Genomic DNA, 13,356 nt, shown 5'->3' on the forward strand with positions numbered 1-13,356 from the left:
CTCAGTCCGAGCACATTTGCATTGCTCTCCTCCCCCTGTCCAGGTGGGATGGAAAAAGACATCTCATCTCATTTTTCCTCTGTTGTTTATTCTTCCTATTCTTCCCCAAAAGAATTGCTCTCCCCTGTATATCACCGTAGCTTGCTGGATTTGTAAATACATCTGACTTATACCACCACCTCTGCCCCACGGCATCGCTTTTTACTTCTCTCATATAGATTGCAGTCAGCTCTATTGATGTTCCATTTATGAGATATACTCCACCAGGTTTCATTTATAACCATGAGGTCAACAGCCTCTATCATTTTCTAACACTCTTCGTTCTTCCTCTTGTTTCAGATACTCCTGGCATTTGTCTACAGACATTTTAGTGCATTGGTATAAAGTTATTACAAAGGAAGATGAATTTTTATTGTCAGGAGGACGCTGCCAAGTGAAATATTACACTTTGTACTTTTATGTTTATTCACTGCTGCGCGTAACATCCTCTCAGACGCCTGAAAGTCACGCTCGTGCCCTTTTACGTTTGGAAAATATTGATTTATTTAAAAAATTGAGTTTCAGGTAGAACTGAAATTATAATTGATGTTTTTATTTTTAACAACTTTGACTGTCAGAGCACAGCTCCTCAGCCCCAAGAACTCTCCCAGTACCTAAAGTTCTGTGAATAAATATTTGGCTATTGAACTTCTACAGCATTTTCCATTGGGTTTTTGTTTTCCTGTTTTTTTTTTTTTTTTAAAATAATCTTCTAAAGTACACCCAGTGAGAGCACGGCAATTCTTCTTGTCACTCAGGTACTGAGAACTCAAAGTATGGGTTACAGGAACATTAAAGCTACCTGTAGTATTTTGGGTCTTTAATTGTTAGCTGATTGTATAATCTTTATCTTTCTGGATCCCAACAAACTGATTGCGGACAGCTGCAGTAAGGAGTTTAAAGGTCCTGCTCTAGAGCAGAGTTATAAGCTATAGGAAGGACTGTCAGTCAACCAGAGATGCTCTGCTGTCCAGAGGCAATTATTTTAACAGATATATACCATTATGACTTTATTTAGCACCAGCAAATTTCCACCACTTCTCAGAAAATAAGGCTGAGGCGATTTTCAATATCAAATTCCCACGAGAGCTCCGAAGATCTGCCTGCCCACAGCCCTGCTCCTCTGTGAGTCCCCGCTCCCAGAACTCCGCTCCGTATTTGCATGACAAGCTGCAGAAATGCCATGTATCCTCACTCCATCCCCACGTGCCCTGGGATCCCACCAAGCTGGGTGGATTTTTTTTATGCAACGCTTTTCTTGGCCTCTGCTCCTCATCTAGAGCACAGTGTAGATGCCTCCCTCCACACCTGAGACAGCTGCATTTAATATAAGCCCTAGACAACAGGGGATGTTCAATATTTGTGAAACACGCAGTATTTTATTTCAGGCATCTAGGGCAATACGAAGGGCTCTAACAAATGCATGGCCACCTCCCCTGGGTCAACCTGTGACACAGGGTGGCTATTGGGAATGTCTCAGTAGGCAGGTGAGACCCAAACCCCTGGTCCTAGGAAAAGCTTAACCCCCTGTTAGCTGAGCTATAGGTGACTCCTCTTCATAATAGTGCAAAGGCATCGGTGGAAAACAGCAGAGCTGAGGTCCGTTTAAGCCGAGCTCTAATTCTGGGGCACAGCCACAACCCTCCTCTGAACGTGACCCCGTGCACACAACACCAATGACTGCGATAAGACGAGAAGAAACACTAAGCACTTTCCAGACAGAAAAAAACCCCACTATTCTGCAGGGGAAGGAGCGAAAGCTGAAGCACAGAGAAGTGAAACGATCCCACAAAGGTAGTGCGGGCGATCCTTGACAGCCAGGAGCAGAAACGATGTCTCCAGGCTCCCGTCTCTGCCCTCCTGGCACCTTGGTTCACCAGGGGTTGCTTCTGCCTTTGCAGGCTGAGCATCAGTGCCCCAGTGACATGCAGTTAGAGCACCCCTCATTAAAAGCTGTTCAGTTTCTCCACTGAATTTATAATACACATATATTTTTAAATATTCAGCGATCTAGTGATGCTTAAAAGAAAATGAAACGTGTCTCGGCACTGATACCTGCTCCTGTGCAATGTCATTAGCAGGGACTGCTGAAAAGCTCAAGGGCTGAGAGGCCTGTCAGAGCTTATGCTAGAAGGGATGTTCCTGGCACTCTCACGTGGTGCCCACCATGGTCTGAGCAGATGTCATACCACAGCATTCACTAGGGAGAAAGCGATGGAACGGCTTTGCTTTCTACTTCCCTCTGACATAAACCCGCTTTGAAATCAAGAACAGAAGATGCCCGCTCCCGCTAAAATCCCGTATTTATGCTGGTTTCCACTTCTAGGACAAAGGCATGGGAGCTACTTACTCTGGGTGGCTGAGAGGTTGGAGAAGGCTGCCTTGGTGCGACCCGCCAACCACTCCAGGCTCTCGTGCATGTTGGCCAAGGCCTTCAGGTCGCTGACGTCCCGCAGGATCTCCTGCTGAGGGATGAGTTTATCTCCCAGGTTGCCAATGAGAACTTCTGACTCTTTGCCGAAAGCAGCCCTGAAATGCAAACCAAAGTCACCCTCAGAAATACAGCGCAGGACAGCAACGGGGAGACATCAGTTACACCGTGGAGAAAGTCAAACCAGCCAATGCAGAACTGCTCCAGCGCGGGGTCTCAGGAACGTTGTCTGGTGGAGTTATTGAAGTCCCGTTACAGGGATGATGCCTCTATCACAGGGAAGGTTTTTTTTTCTGTCCTCCCTGCATTTACAATCTCTGAACTTCACCTTGTTCCTCATAGTTACAAACTTCATCCCAATCAGCTCCCACACCTCTTCTCCCCACCCAGCATTTGCACCTTGCTGAGACATGCAGGTGCTTTCCGTGTCTCCCTGGGGTATGTATAAATAACGCACATGCAATACTTTTAATCCTTCCTTGTCAATCAGCTCTTCCAATCCCTGACTCACTTTTGTTTCACACAACCATGTGAAGTTTAACAAGGTCAAGTGCTGGATCTTGCCCCTGGGGCGCGGCAGCCCTGGCTGCACAGACAGACGGGGGCACGAGGGGCTGGGGAGCAGCTCTGCAGGGACCTGGGGGCTCTGGCCGACGGCAGGTTGAACACGAGCCACCAGCGTGCCCTGGCAGCCCCGAGGGCCAGCCGTGCCCTGGGGGGCACCGAGCCCTGCATCGCAGCCGGGCGAGGGGGGGGATTGTCCCGCTCTGCCCCGCGCTGGGGCGGCCTCACCCCGAGTGCTGTGGGCAGCGTTGGGCGCCACAGGACACGAAGGGTATAAAGCTACTGGAGAGTGTCCAGAGAAGGGCCACGGAGTTGGTGAGGGGTTTAGAGGGGAAACCGTACGAGGAGCGGCTGGAGTCCCTGGGTTTGTTCAGCTGGAGCAGAGGAGGCCGAGGGCAGCCTCATGGCGCTCTGCAGCTCCCTCCCAAGGGGAGGAGGAGGGGCAGGGCTGGTCTCTGCTCTCTGGTGACCAACGCCAGGCCCCGAGGGAATGGCAGGGAGATGTGCCAGGGGAGGGTTAGGCTGGGCATTAGGAGAAGGTCCTTCCCCCAGAGGGTGGTGGAGCCCTGGCACAGGCTCCCCAGGGAGGCATCACGGCACCAAGGCTGGCGATATTCCAGAAGCACTTGGCCAAGGCCCTCAGAGCCCTGGTGTGAATTTGGGGTGTCCTGTGCAGGGACAGGAGTTGGACTCGATGGTCCTTATGGGTCCCTTCCAACTCAGGGCATTCTGTGATTCTATGATCTGTCTAAAGAAATATCCTGTGAAACCTGATGGCTTATCATGACAAAGTGACAAACAAATGATTTGAGTATCAGCCTGCGCATTATTTTACTCGCACAGAGATAGCACCTGGTGAAAAATGATGACCAGGACAAACGTGTTTAGCCCCCCAAAAGCTGAATAAAGTTCTTTCAAGGTGTGTAACGGCTCACTCCACCATCACTTTCCATCTTTTTGCATTCAGATTTAGCTTGCCTCCACGAAGAGGATGTTTGGTTATGTCCCAGAAGTATTTGTATAGCAAATATTTTCATTGCTTTTGCATGTGAAGGAGGAGATGCTGGCATGACTTTTCATCTACCATCAGGATGGAGAAAATCAGGACACGGTTCCTACATCTAATTACAATAGCTCCTGGCTTAAACCAAGTGCATGTCATTGAAAGACTCTAAGTGACAGCACATTTACCGTGGTCCTCAGTGCACTCCTCCCATCATCAGTTGCTCTTTTGGTTATGAATTTGCATTCCACTTTCATTCAACTTTGCAAATCTCCACTTCCTGTCATTAGCTCTTTCATGAACTTACAATGAGGAATCATGCTGCAGAGCATAATAGCTGCAACGAGCTGCAGCAAAATAATCCCATCAGTGGCATTTTATATACTATCTAAGCAGTTTTATTGCCAGCATCTCCCTAGATTTGTGGGACTTCACTGTCACTTTAGGAAAAGAAAAAAAACCAAAACAACCACCCTGAAACGGTTTTAGATTGCTCAACTGAATTCATTAAAGGCAAAAAATAAAAATAGCCTTCATTAAAAAAATCTCTTCGAGGATTTTCTTCTGCTTGACAATAAAAAATAGGCTGCCTTAGGCTGTATCTCGCGCACTAGGGTTTGGGAGGAATCCTTGTCTGTGGGCTGTGTCTGAGGACCGAGACAGAGGAACATCTCCAACTCCAGTGGACTACAGCAGTGGTAATTCAGCTGTTCAGCCTCTCGGTAAGACCGGGTTAATTTTGATCCCCTCTGCCTACTGGAAATACATTAAACCCTTTCTCAATTTCAGGAAAGTCCTTAACAAGCCTCCCTGACTGGGCATTTCTTAGTCATAAGAGGCTACAAAGCTTTGAGGAGTGAGGACCACTGAGCAACTCACCCAAAGTCCAAATGGGCTTTCAGAGGTGAATACAAGGCTGAACCGGGTGGACAAGCTCATAGCTGGGCTAGACCAATTTTTTCTGGGTAAAGCGCCGTCATTTTTTCAAGTAAAACACGTTATTGACTTCTCACTTAGCTCTACCCACCTACAAACACTCAGATATCCTCATCTGTTCCTGTGGAGCAGAAGATTTTTCACAGATATGCTTTCTCCCTTCCAACCAAACCACTCCTGTTGACTTAGACTAACAAATCCCACTGGCAACCGCGTCACTCCTGGCAGCGTTAGGTTTGCGGTTGGACTCAAAGATCTTAAAGATCTTTTCCAACCTAAATGATTCTGAGGTTGTATGATTCTATGATAATCACTCAGAAAAATAAGAACATTTGGTGAATTTCCACCTCTGTTAACATGGCTTTCCAATATAAAATGCCATAGAAAAAGCACTTCTTTGGGAACCACAATTTGAGCGATGTTAAATGAGGCGTCGCTACCACGCCGCTGCCCACACCACGATTACAAATTCAGTTTTATCGGAGGGACATCTCTTCTGCCTTCCCACATGCAAAGAAAAACAGTTTTGGCACCGCTTTCGATGGATAGCCTGTGCATGAATAATACAGTGCTGTCAGTCAGGCTGGGAAAAATCTATATAATACAAAGCATGGTGTACTTCCTATTTTTGCTCCTGGGAGGAATACAAATAAGGTCTTCTATGGGAAGCTGTACGCTAAAATGTTGTCGGAATCAATGCGATTCTGCCATTCAGTCTAAAACAACAGAATTTGGTATCAAAAGGACAGCAAATGCATTTAATTGTTTTCTTAAATACATATCCTTGAGTGCAGAAACCCCAGGTCACTCTTTTGCACAAACTGAAACCGATGATAGAGACGACCTTCCACAAGTAACTTCCTTTAGGAAGGTAACTTTAGAGAGTTCTGGTGGATTCCTGTAATTTCCATTTAAACCTGCTGTTGGCAAACGTTTCCCCGAAGCAAATTTTCGCTAGTGTTCTGGATGCCTGCTTGACAGAATATTCACTCCATGCCTTTCTTCGTCTCCATTAAATTTGCAAGGTTAAGCACTTAATGGGAAGAATATAAAAAACCAAATTACCCGAACATACAACCTGCTCTTTTGAATACCTGCATTAAAATAACGTCTTCAGCCCTCAGATTCCCAAACAGTTTCTCAGCCAACACTTACCACATTTGTATCTGTGGGTATCTAAGACAGAGCCAGCACATACAGAGATCTGCAGCCACCTTCTGCATTTAATTTACGAGTTTCTGATGGTTCAGTGGGTACCCTTGGTTTGAATTAGCATGATCTTGAAAATTCAAAACCCATCCTACCTTACCCACAAAGTTTGCTTCGGACTTTGCCAAAGCGTCTGAGAACAATAAAAAGATCCTGCAACTTCTGGTGAGCACCCAAAGTTGGAACTTTCCAGCCACGGAGATGATATATTTTAGAAAACGAGAAAACCTCATACCCAAGCGGTTCATAACAGTGTTTACAGAACTGTAACAAAAGGCAATGCTCCACTCTCCTGTGATTAATTCAGCTGTGCATATAGCCACGCTCAAGGCGGAGATTAATACTGCATATCAGCTACACTGCAAAGTGAGCAAATTCAAGTGCCTTTCTTCACTGTCCAGCTGTTTCTTTGTGCGAGCTCACTCTTCCTTATACCGGTATCGGATGCTGGTGCCACACCGCTTTGTCGCCCTTTAGTCTCGATTCCCACGGGATTTGTGCGAACTGCAATAGGGTTCACTCTTAAATCTCCGCTTTGTCAGAGCAGGCCAGCTGCGCTAGCTTAATCCGCAGATTAACTGAGCACCTCATTTTGTTTCCCTTTGTTAAACCATCTATTTTTTTTTCCCACTTTCCAAGACAGTGACCAGCAAGGCATCAGCTTTAGATCTCATGGATACTGTAGAGGATGCATAGTGCGTCCTTGCCATGGCACCAGCAGGGATGGAGAGGGACCAGTGTCCCCCAGAGAAGTCTTCTGCAGGCAGACCAGCTTCCCCCTCCTCTCCTCCAGCGGCCAAGAGCAATGGCAATGTTTTAAAGGCATGAGCTGTTAATAAAATTAAACAACCTATTGAGCTAAACTGCCTGGAAACAGAGGGACTGATGACAATGTATGAGGCTTCTCCTCATCCGTATTTCAGCGTATACATAAGGATAGGAAACTCGTATGTGAAGGAAGAAGGGCATGTGTGATAAATCAAGATGACCTGTGCTACGTTTAAGGCACCCTGACCATGCCAGAGGAGGGCTGAAAAGCAGCCAAGTGGCCACATCAGTACTGCAGAACGAGGAAGGAGGTCTGCGACACCCCCTCCGCAGCACCTTTACGTTCACTTACTGCTCCTCTTTCTTTCCTCTGCCTCGAATTTAGTGTCAATTGTCCCTTTGGCAAATAATACCGAGGAAAAAGCTCGCTGGGAGGGTGCGTGGAGCTGGGGGGGGGGGGCACCAAGCAACCCCCTTGGGAGGCCCCCCAGGAACACACTGACCCAACGAGGACCTCCTGTTCTTTCTCACACCCTGTGGACCGCAGACCTCAGAGGGATGCTTTCCGCTGAGCATCGGATGCTCGTAGAGAAGAAGCGATAAAATGAATTTAAACCGCAGCTAACTGCAGCAGGCAGAGCTGTGGCTGTAGAGGAAACACCCGACGAGTACCTCTTAAAGTGTGAGCAGGACAAAGATGCAAATGCCCTGGGAAGAGCTGGCAAAACAAGGATTACCGCTTTGTCACGGCGTTGTACCAAAACCACATTAAATTGAACATCCATGAAAATGTTAGTGAAAACAATTAACTGGGTGAAAAGCTTGCTGTATAACAACTCAGTATGCTACCTAATATAAAGCACTTAAAATACATATAGTATATTATATATACAGTCTCACAACATGATACGCATTAGAATGGAAAGGTTATAATGATAGCATTTGCATCGGTTTCATTGCACCTTTGCGGCTTCTTTTGGATCAGGAGATTTTTCTATGTATTTATGTCATATAGAAATTTCTACAACCCAGTTCTTTTCTATTCCTGCACTTGAGCCACAGAGTCAGCCTGGAGACGGTGTTTAAAAACTCTATATAGAAACTACCCAGGCAGACAGATTTCCCCTTGACAAATTCAAAGAAATTCCTATTATGTTCTTATTTAGAGAGAAAGAGAAAAGGTGGTTTGTTGCTTCATCTTGCACCAGAATTTGTTCAACAATCATAACGAAATTGTGCAAGCGCCAAAACAAATAACCCACATGGGGTTTTTTTTCTGCAAAGGGAAGCCCTCTGCAATGATTTGCTGCCACAAGAACAATAAAACCCAGCCCAGCCATCCTCCTGCAGAAGACGCCGCTTCACTTCTTTCAAAGATTCAGCACCTGAAGGTATTTTAAAAATTCAGCACACGAGGACACTTTTCGCAGCACATGCGAACCGCGTTGTAGCGCTGATGAAAAGCTGCCGCAAAGATCCCTCAGTGGATACAAATTCACCCCGCCAACCTGAGGTATTTGGCTTTAAAGGACCGAAGATCTAGTCCATCCTAAAAATGACCCAGATTTGAGGTTCACTGGGATTTAAAAAGCCTCGACAACAATTTGTGCATCTCTATTAGGGAGCGGCGCGATTGGCGCCGGCGCTCCCCGGCAGCTCCGAATCTCTGCTGAGAGGTCGCAACACTGTCAGAAAGCAGACATCGCTAATTGACAATTTTAAGCTGTAACATCACACACCATCTTCTTGCTTAAATTTATTTGAATATTCTGGTCTTGTTAAGTTTATATTATACAATTTATCACAGCAGACAAGGAAGTGTCTTGGAGTGTATTGTGTAGCTCTAATGATGTGATTTAGCGATACAGAATCTTGTTAAAGCAGGAGCTGTTATTAAATCCTTGTGGAGAAGCTGAACCTCCACGTTTCCGCTCTGCCTTCTGCCTCTGTCCCTGCTATGCAGTTTAGGGACACTCACATTACCCAAAAAAAGCAGGTTGCAAGAGCTGGACACCGCCGCGCTGATTTCAACAGAAAATGCAATTTGTAGGATTAATGAATCTGAAGCTGGGAGAGTCTTCCTGGATTCAGGTTCAGAATATATGTATTCCTCAAAAAACCCCAAATCCTCCAAAACTTCTTTGCCTTCACAAGACAAGCAAAGGTAGAAGGGAATTTCGTGGATACGGAGGTGCCATGTGAAGATCCAGGTGCTCACTCCATTTTACACCTCTCAGATGAGACTCCTGATAGCAATAGGATTTAGCATCAGCCGTGCTCGTGATGAAGCACGTTCTCCCATAGGATCCAAAAAAGAGATCTAGAAACCCATTTCACATAAAGTAGACTGTCATCAAATGGAAATAACTCACACCTATGGTACGCTCAGATTCATAGTCCCAGTAGAGGGAAAAAAAGGTCTACAGTCTGTTGCCAACCTTCCAAAATCACCCTTTAAAAGTACTGTGAATATAATAAATTGAGCCTGAGCAATTGGAGAGGGAGATCTTTTATTGAGAGAAAAAGAAACAAGGAAAGAGAGACTGCAAAGCTACAACTGAGAATGGGAGGGAGAGCTAAGAGGTAAAGAAAGGCAAAAGCTTTTCTTTAAAACATCAGGGTTTTGGAAAAGGACCATGCGGCAGGAGAAACGCTAAGACAGCAAAAGACAATAAAAATAACGGAAAGCTCCAAAGCCAACACTACAGAAAACACCCACCAGCCAGGAGATGGACAGCCTGAGACTTAGCTTTTGATGAAAACCTTGGCCAGTGCCCTCTGGCTGTCCAGATAGGTGGAACAAAAGACCACCCTACCCCAGGGCAGGACCTGACCTCCACGCTTCTGCCACCACGGCTCACCCTTTGCACCAAGGGAAGGACTGGATGGTGCAATGCAAACTGTCCCAGCTCATTCCCAGTTGTGCTTTCCGGGCTTGCACAGCGTGTTTATTTACACAATGGGAAGTTTACAGAACGTCGATCCCTTTGGAAACATCTGAAGCAATTCAAGCTGTGACCAGTCCTAGGAGCTCTGTACCAACCTCCTGAGTTTACTGTCCTCAAGCACCCTCTGGGGAAGAGCTCACGGGACCCTTTGAATTCACTGCGGGGCAAAATCATGCCTCAGACCACCAGCTCCTTCAGCTCTGCGCCTTGCTCCCAGGGCTAAGCGAAGCTTTGCATCTGGAGTAGAGATGTGCTTGATCGTCCGCCATCAGCTGTGCGTGCTCTGCCCCATGAAAAGGAGAGGTGGTTTCATTCTCTGGAGGGTACCCCGGTATCTTTGCTGCTGTTGGATAGATGAGGGGCATCTCCCAGGGCACACATGCTGCATGCCCCAAGGGAGCTGAGGCAAGCTAGTGATTCCCAAGACGCAGCCCCAATATATATCCAAAAGCAGAGGGTACCTTTCTTGCTCCCGTCATGCCTCCTGGAGGGACACACTTTAGCCCATCCCTGCTCTCTTCCCTGAGCCTGACATTTTTTTCTTGTCCCACAGCGACACATTTCCAAAGCAGACCCACATCTGCACCCAGGCTCCAGTTTTACTTTGGAAATACAGTCATAGGATCAGCATCAACTGAACCGGGGGAGAGAAATCCTAACCAGAAGCAGGGCTAGTGCAGCTGTCCTGACCAATGCCATCTGGGATGATTTAGTGAGTGATCTGCTGTTGCACAGGTGTCCTTCCACGTTGCTTGAACATACCCCTCTCCTTTTAGTGCAGAGCAAGTGAGGGTGAGCATCCTCAGGTGAACAGGAGATGCAGCGGAGGAAGCAGCCGGAGCATGCTGCAGTCAGGGTTATCCTCATTAAAAAAAACAAAAGCAGTGAAAGGAAAAGTCATGTGGTATGTGGAGATGCTGAGAAGTGGTTTTTTTACTGCTCCACTAACTTTGGCCTGAGAATCTGATCCCAATTTTGGTGTTCAGGAGCTTGCTGGAGTCAAAAAGAGAAAGGGGAATCACCACCCCCCTCCTAACATGGGTTTGGTATCTCAGATCTGCAACCAGAATAATCTGCGCTGCGGTGTGATCTTCAGACCAACGTGGGATTTCCAGGCAAATGTGTCGCCCTGTCACTTGCCAGCACGCCTTCCTCAGCGCCCCGAAGACGTGGTGTCCCTCGGGCGCGCGGGGCCCCTTGGCGCCCCTTGTGCTGCAGGGCTGCACCGAAGCCCAAGGATTTCTGCTGTAACTTGAGCGCGAGCAGATCTGAAGCTCTTTTAACATCGCTTTTCCTCGTCAAAGGCAAACGTGGAAATGATACATCTTGGGGTTTTATCACCAACATATCTGATTCAGTAATGAACTGAAGGCTAACCTTTATAAAGCGATAAGGGCAGCATATTTCACACTCGCCCCAGTGCCAAATAGCCTTCAGAGCTTTAAAAACTAATTATACGAATGGAGGCATGACTTTTCTTTCCTTTCTCCCCTTGCCAAGTTCTGAGCTACTATAATATGCTCAATCAGGTCCCTTTGTCTGGCCAACCACACCGGAATATTAATGGGGAGATTCTGCTAGTATCTTACCCTGCCTTTTGACATCTATTCGCAAAAGAGATAGTGGCGGGTTAAGACAACAAAATCAATCACTGTCAACACAGATATTCATGAGGGTTTTTTTTTTTTTTGCAAAGACATCGCGTTTGGATTCTTCTTTTTAATGAAACAAATGAGTTATAGGAAACCGGGGGAGGGAAAGAAAACTGTGCACTGATATCTCATCCTGCCACAGTACAAAAACTGGTGGTAAACTTTCAGGACGTATTTAATTTAGCAACTTTCATAAGGGGATGCTGCTGGGTAGTTCAACCACTCCTGTCAGCCTTGCTTTAAGTCCAAAAAGAACGTGATCCCATGTTTCATTAAGCTTAAACCTTGCTTTCCAGGAAAGGAGGCTTAGTCCTGTCCCTGCCAGCTGAGGAGCGGGGTCCATGAACACAGGTGGGTATCTGTGTATCAAGGTTTTAAAGGTCTTGGATGGTTCAGCTGAGAATGAAGTGAGCTCTCCCAGGCTCTCCCATCACAGTGATGCCTCTAATAACCCTCAGGACCCCCTTCCCTTTGGCTCCACTGCTGGGTTCAGGCAGTGATAGCTACTGCAGAATTATTCCCAATTCATCAGCGGTGGGAAGAGGAAGAGAAAGAAGCAACGGCAGCAAAGAAATCATGTTCTTTTGTATTAGGAGAAAACCTGAAAAAAGTCTGCTAAACGGAAGGGAGATGACAAAAAATTGGGCAAGCAATTAATTTTATTTTGAAGCTTTCAGTAGAGATCTATTCAACCATGCAGAGATTCTTGAGGAAGTTTATAAGCCATGTCACTTACCATCAACGGCTAAAACTGTCCCAGACCAATTATTATAATTTAAATGAATGCTACAGGAGCATTCACATGGAACCCTGAGGAGCAGAGGCTTAATACATGATGCTCTGTGTAAACAGATACTGAGAAAATATCTTTATCCTAATGTCTAGGCTGAAAAAAAAAGACAGTACAGGGGCTTTTCCCAGTGAGTTCAATGCAGGTGACCTAATAGGCTTTCCATTCTAACAACCCCGATACTATTTCACAAAATACTTCAATTAATGGATAGTAAAATGACAATATTGGAATAAAATGCGTATTAGGATCGAAACGTTGCCATTGCCAGCATCAGGCAAAGCTCGGCCATCAGATTTAGCCTGGCCAGGAATTTACACTAGCAGATTTTGCTCAGCCAGTAGCACCCAGCACTGCCCCCATGGGAGCTCTGGTGTCCCCCGCTGATGGCTCCGAAATCAGAGTAAGGGCCACGAGGGCATCCCAGCACCTCTCTGTGCCAAGAAACAAAGCCTAACGTGAAGGCAAAGATGGAGGCTAGGCCTGAATCCATGAATCCCAAAAAACCCAGGGACTGCACAAAGGCCTCAAGGACCTGCATCCTCACTCTTCCACCGCTGCTAAAGATTTTTTAAAACACTGGCAAAGCTGATTATCCCCACCGCAGTATGAGCAAACATTTCTGTGACTAGACATATTTTATACTCTTCGTCGTTCCTCCCTCTAGACTGCATCATCTTTATGTTATTGTGCTTGCATTCAGTGAATAAGTAAAATGACAATCTGGGCAAATTAGACTTTAATTTTCAGCAGCTTCACTTACTCCTACAGTTTTATAGCCAAATGCCAATCAAGGAAGTGATGAATAGTGATGGGAATGTGCAGACAAGCTTCTTGACTCGCTGGAATAACAAAAAGGACCCGTTTCTTCAGGATGCGTCAACAATTCCGAGACTAAGCCACTTACAGTGTGCAGAGAAAGGCAACCTGCCTACTTACAGGCATTGACTTGCCTGAAAAGAAAACATAGAAACAATCTGGTTTGGACACAGTAAGCGCCTCTGAAAGCACCTCCT

At 46.2% G+C, this 13,356-nt stretch overlaps 1 protein-coding gene across 1 annotated transcript in view; it reads right to left on the reverse strand.

Moving 5' to 3' along the window:
• EXOC4 (exocyst complex component 4) overlaps positions 1 to 13,356 on the reverse strand; it is a 420,816-nt gene that overhangs the window by 58,383 nt on the left and 349,077 nt on the right. The window contains exon 14 of the mRNA XM_064442315.1: positions 2,390 to 2,568. Coding sequence (XP_064298385.1) covers positions 2,390 to 2,568 — 179 coding nt within the window. The remainder of the gene's footprint in view (positions 1 to 2,389; positions 2,569 to 13,356) is intronic.

This window comes from Phalacrocorax carbo, chromosome 1, assembly GCF_963921805.1.
Source record: "Phalacrocorax carbo chromosome 1, bPhaCar2.1, whole genome shotgun sequence".
Classification (NCBI taxonomy): Eukaryota; Metazoa; Chordata; class Aves; order Suliformes; family Phalacrocoracidae; genus Phalacrocorax; species Phalacrocorax carbo.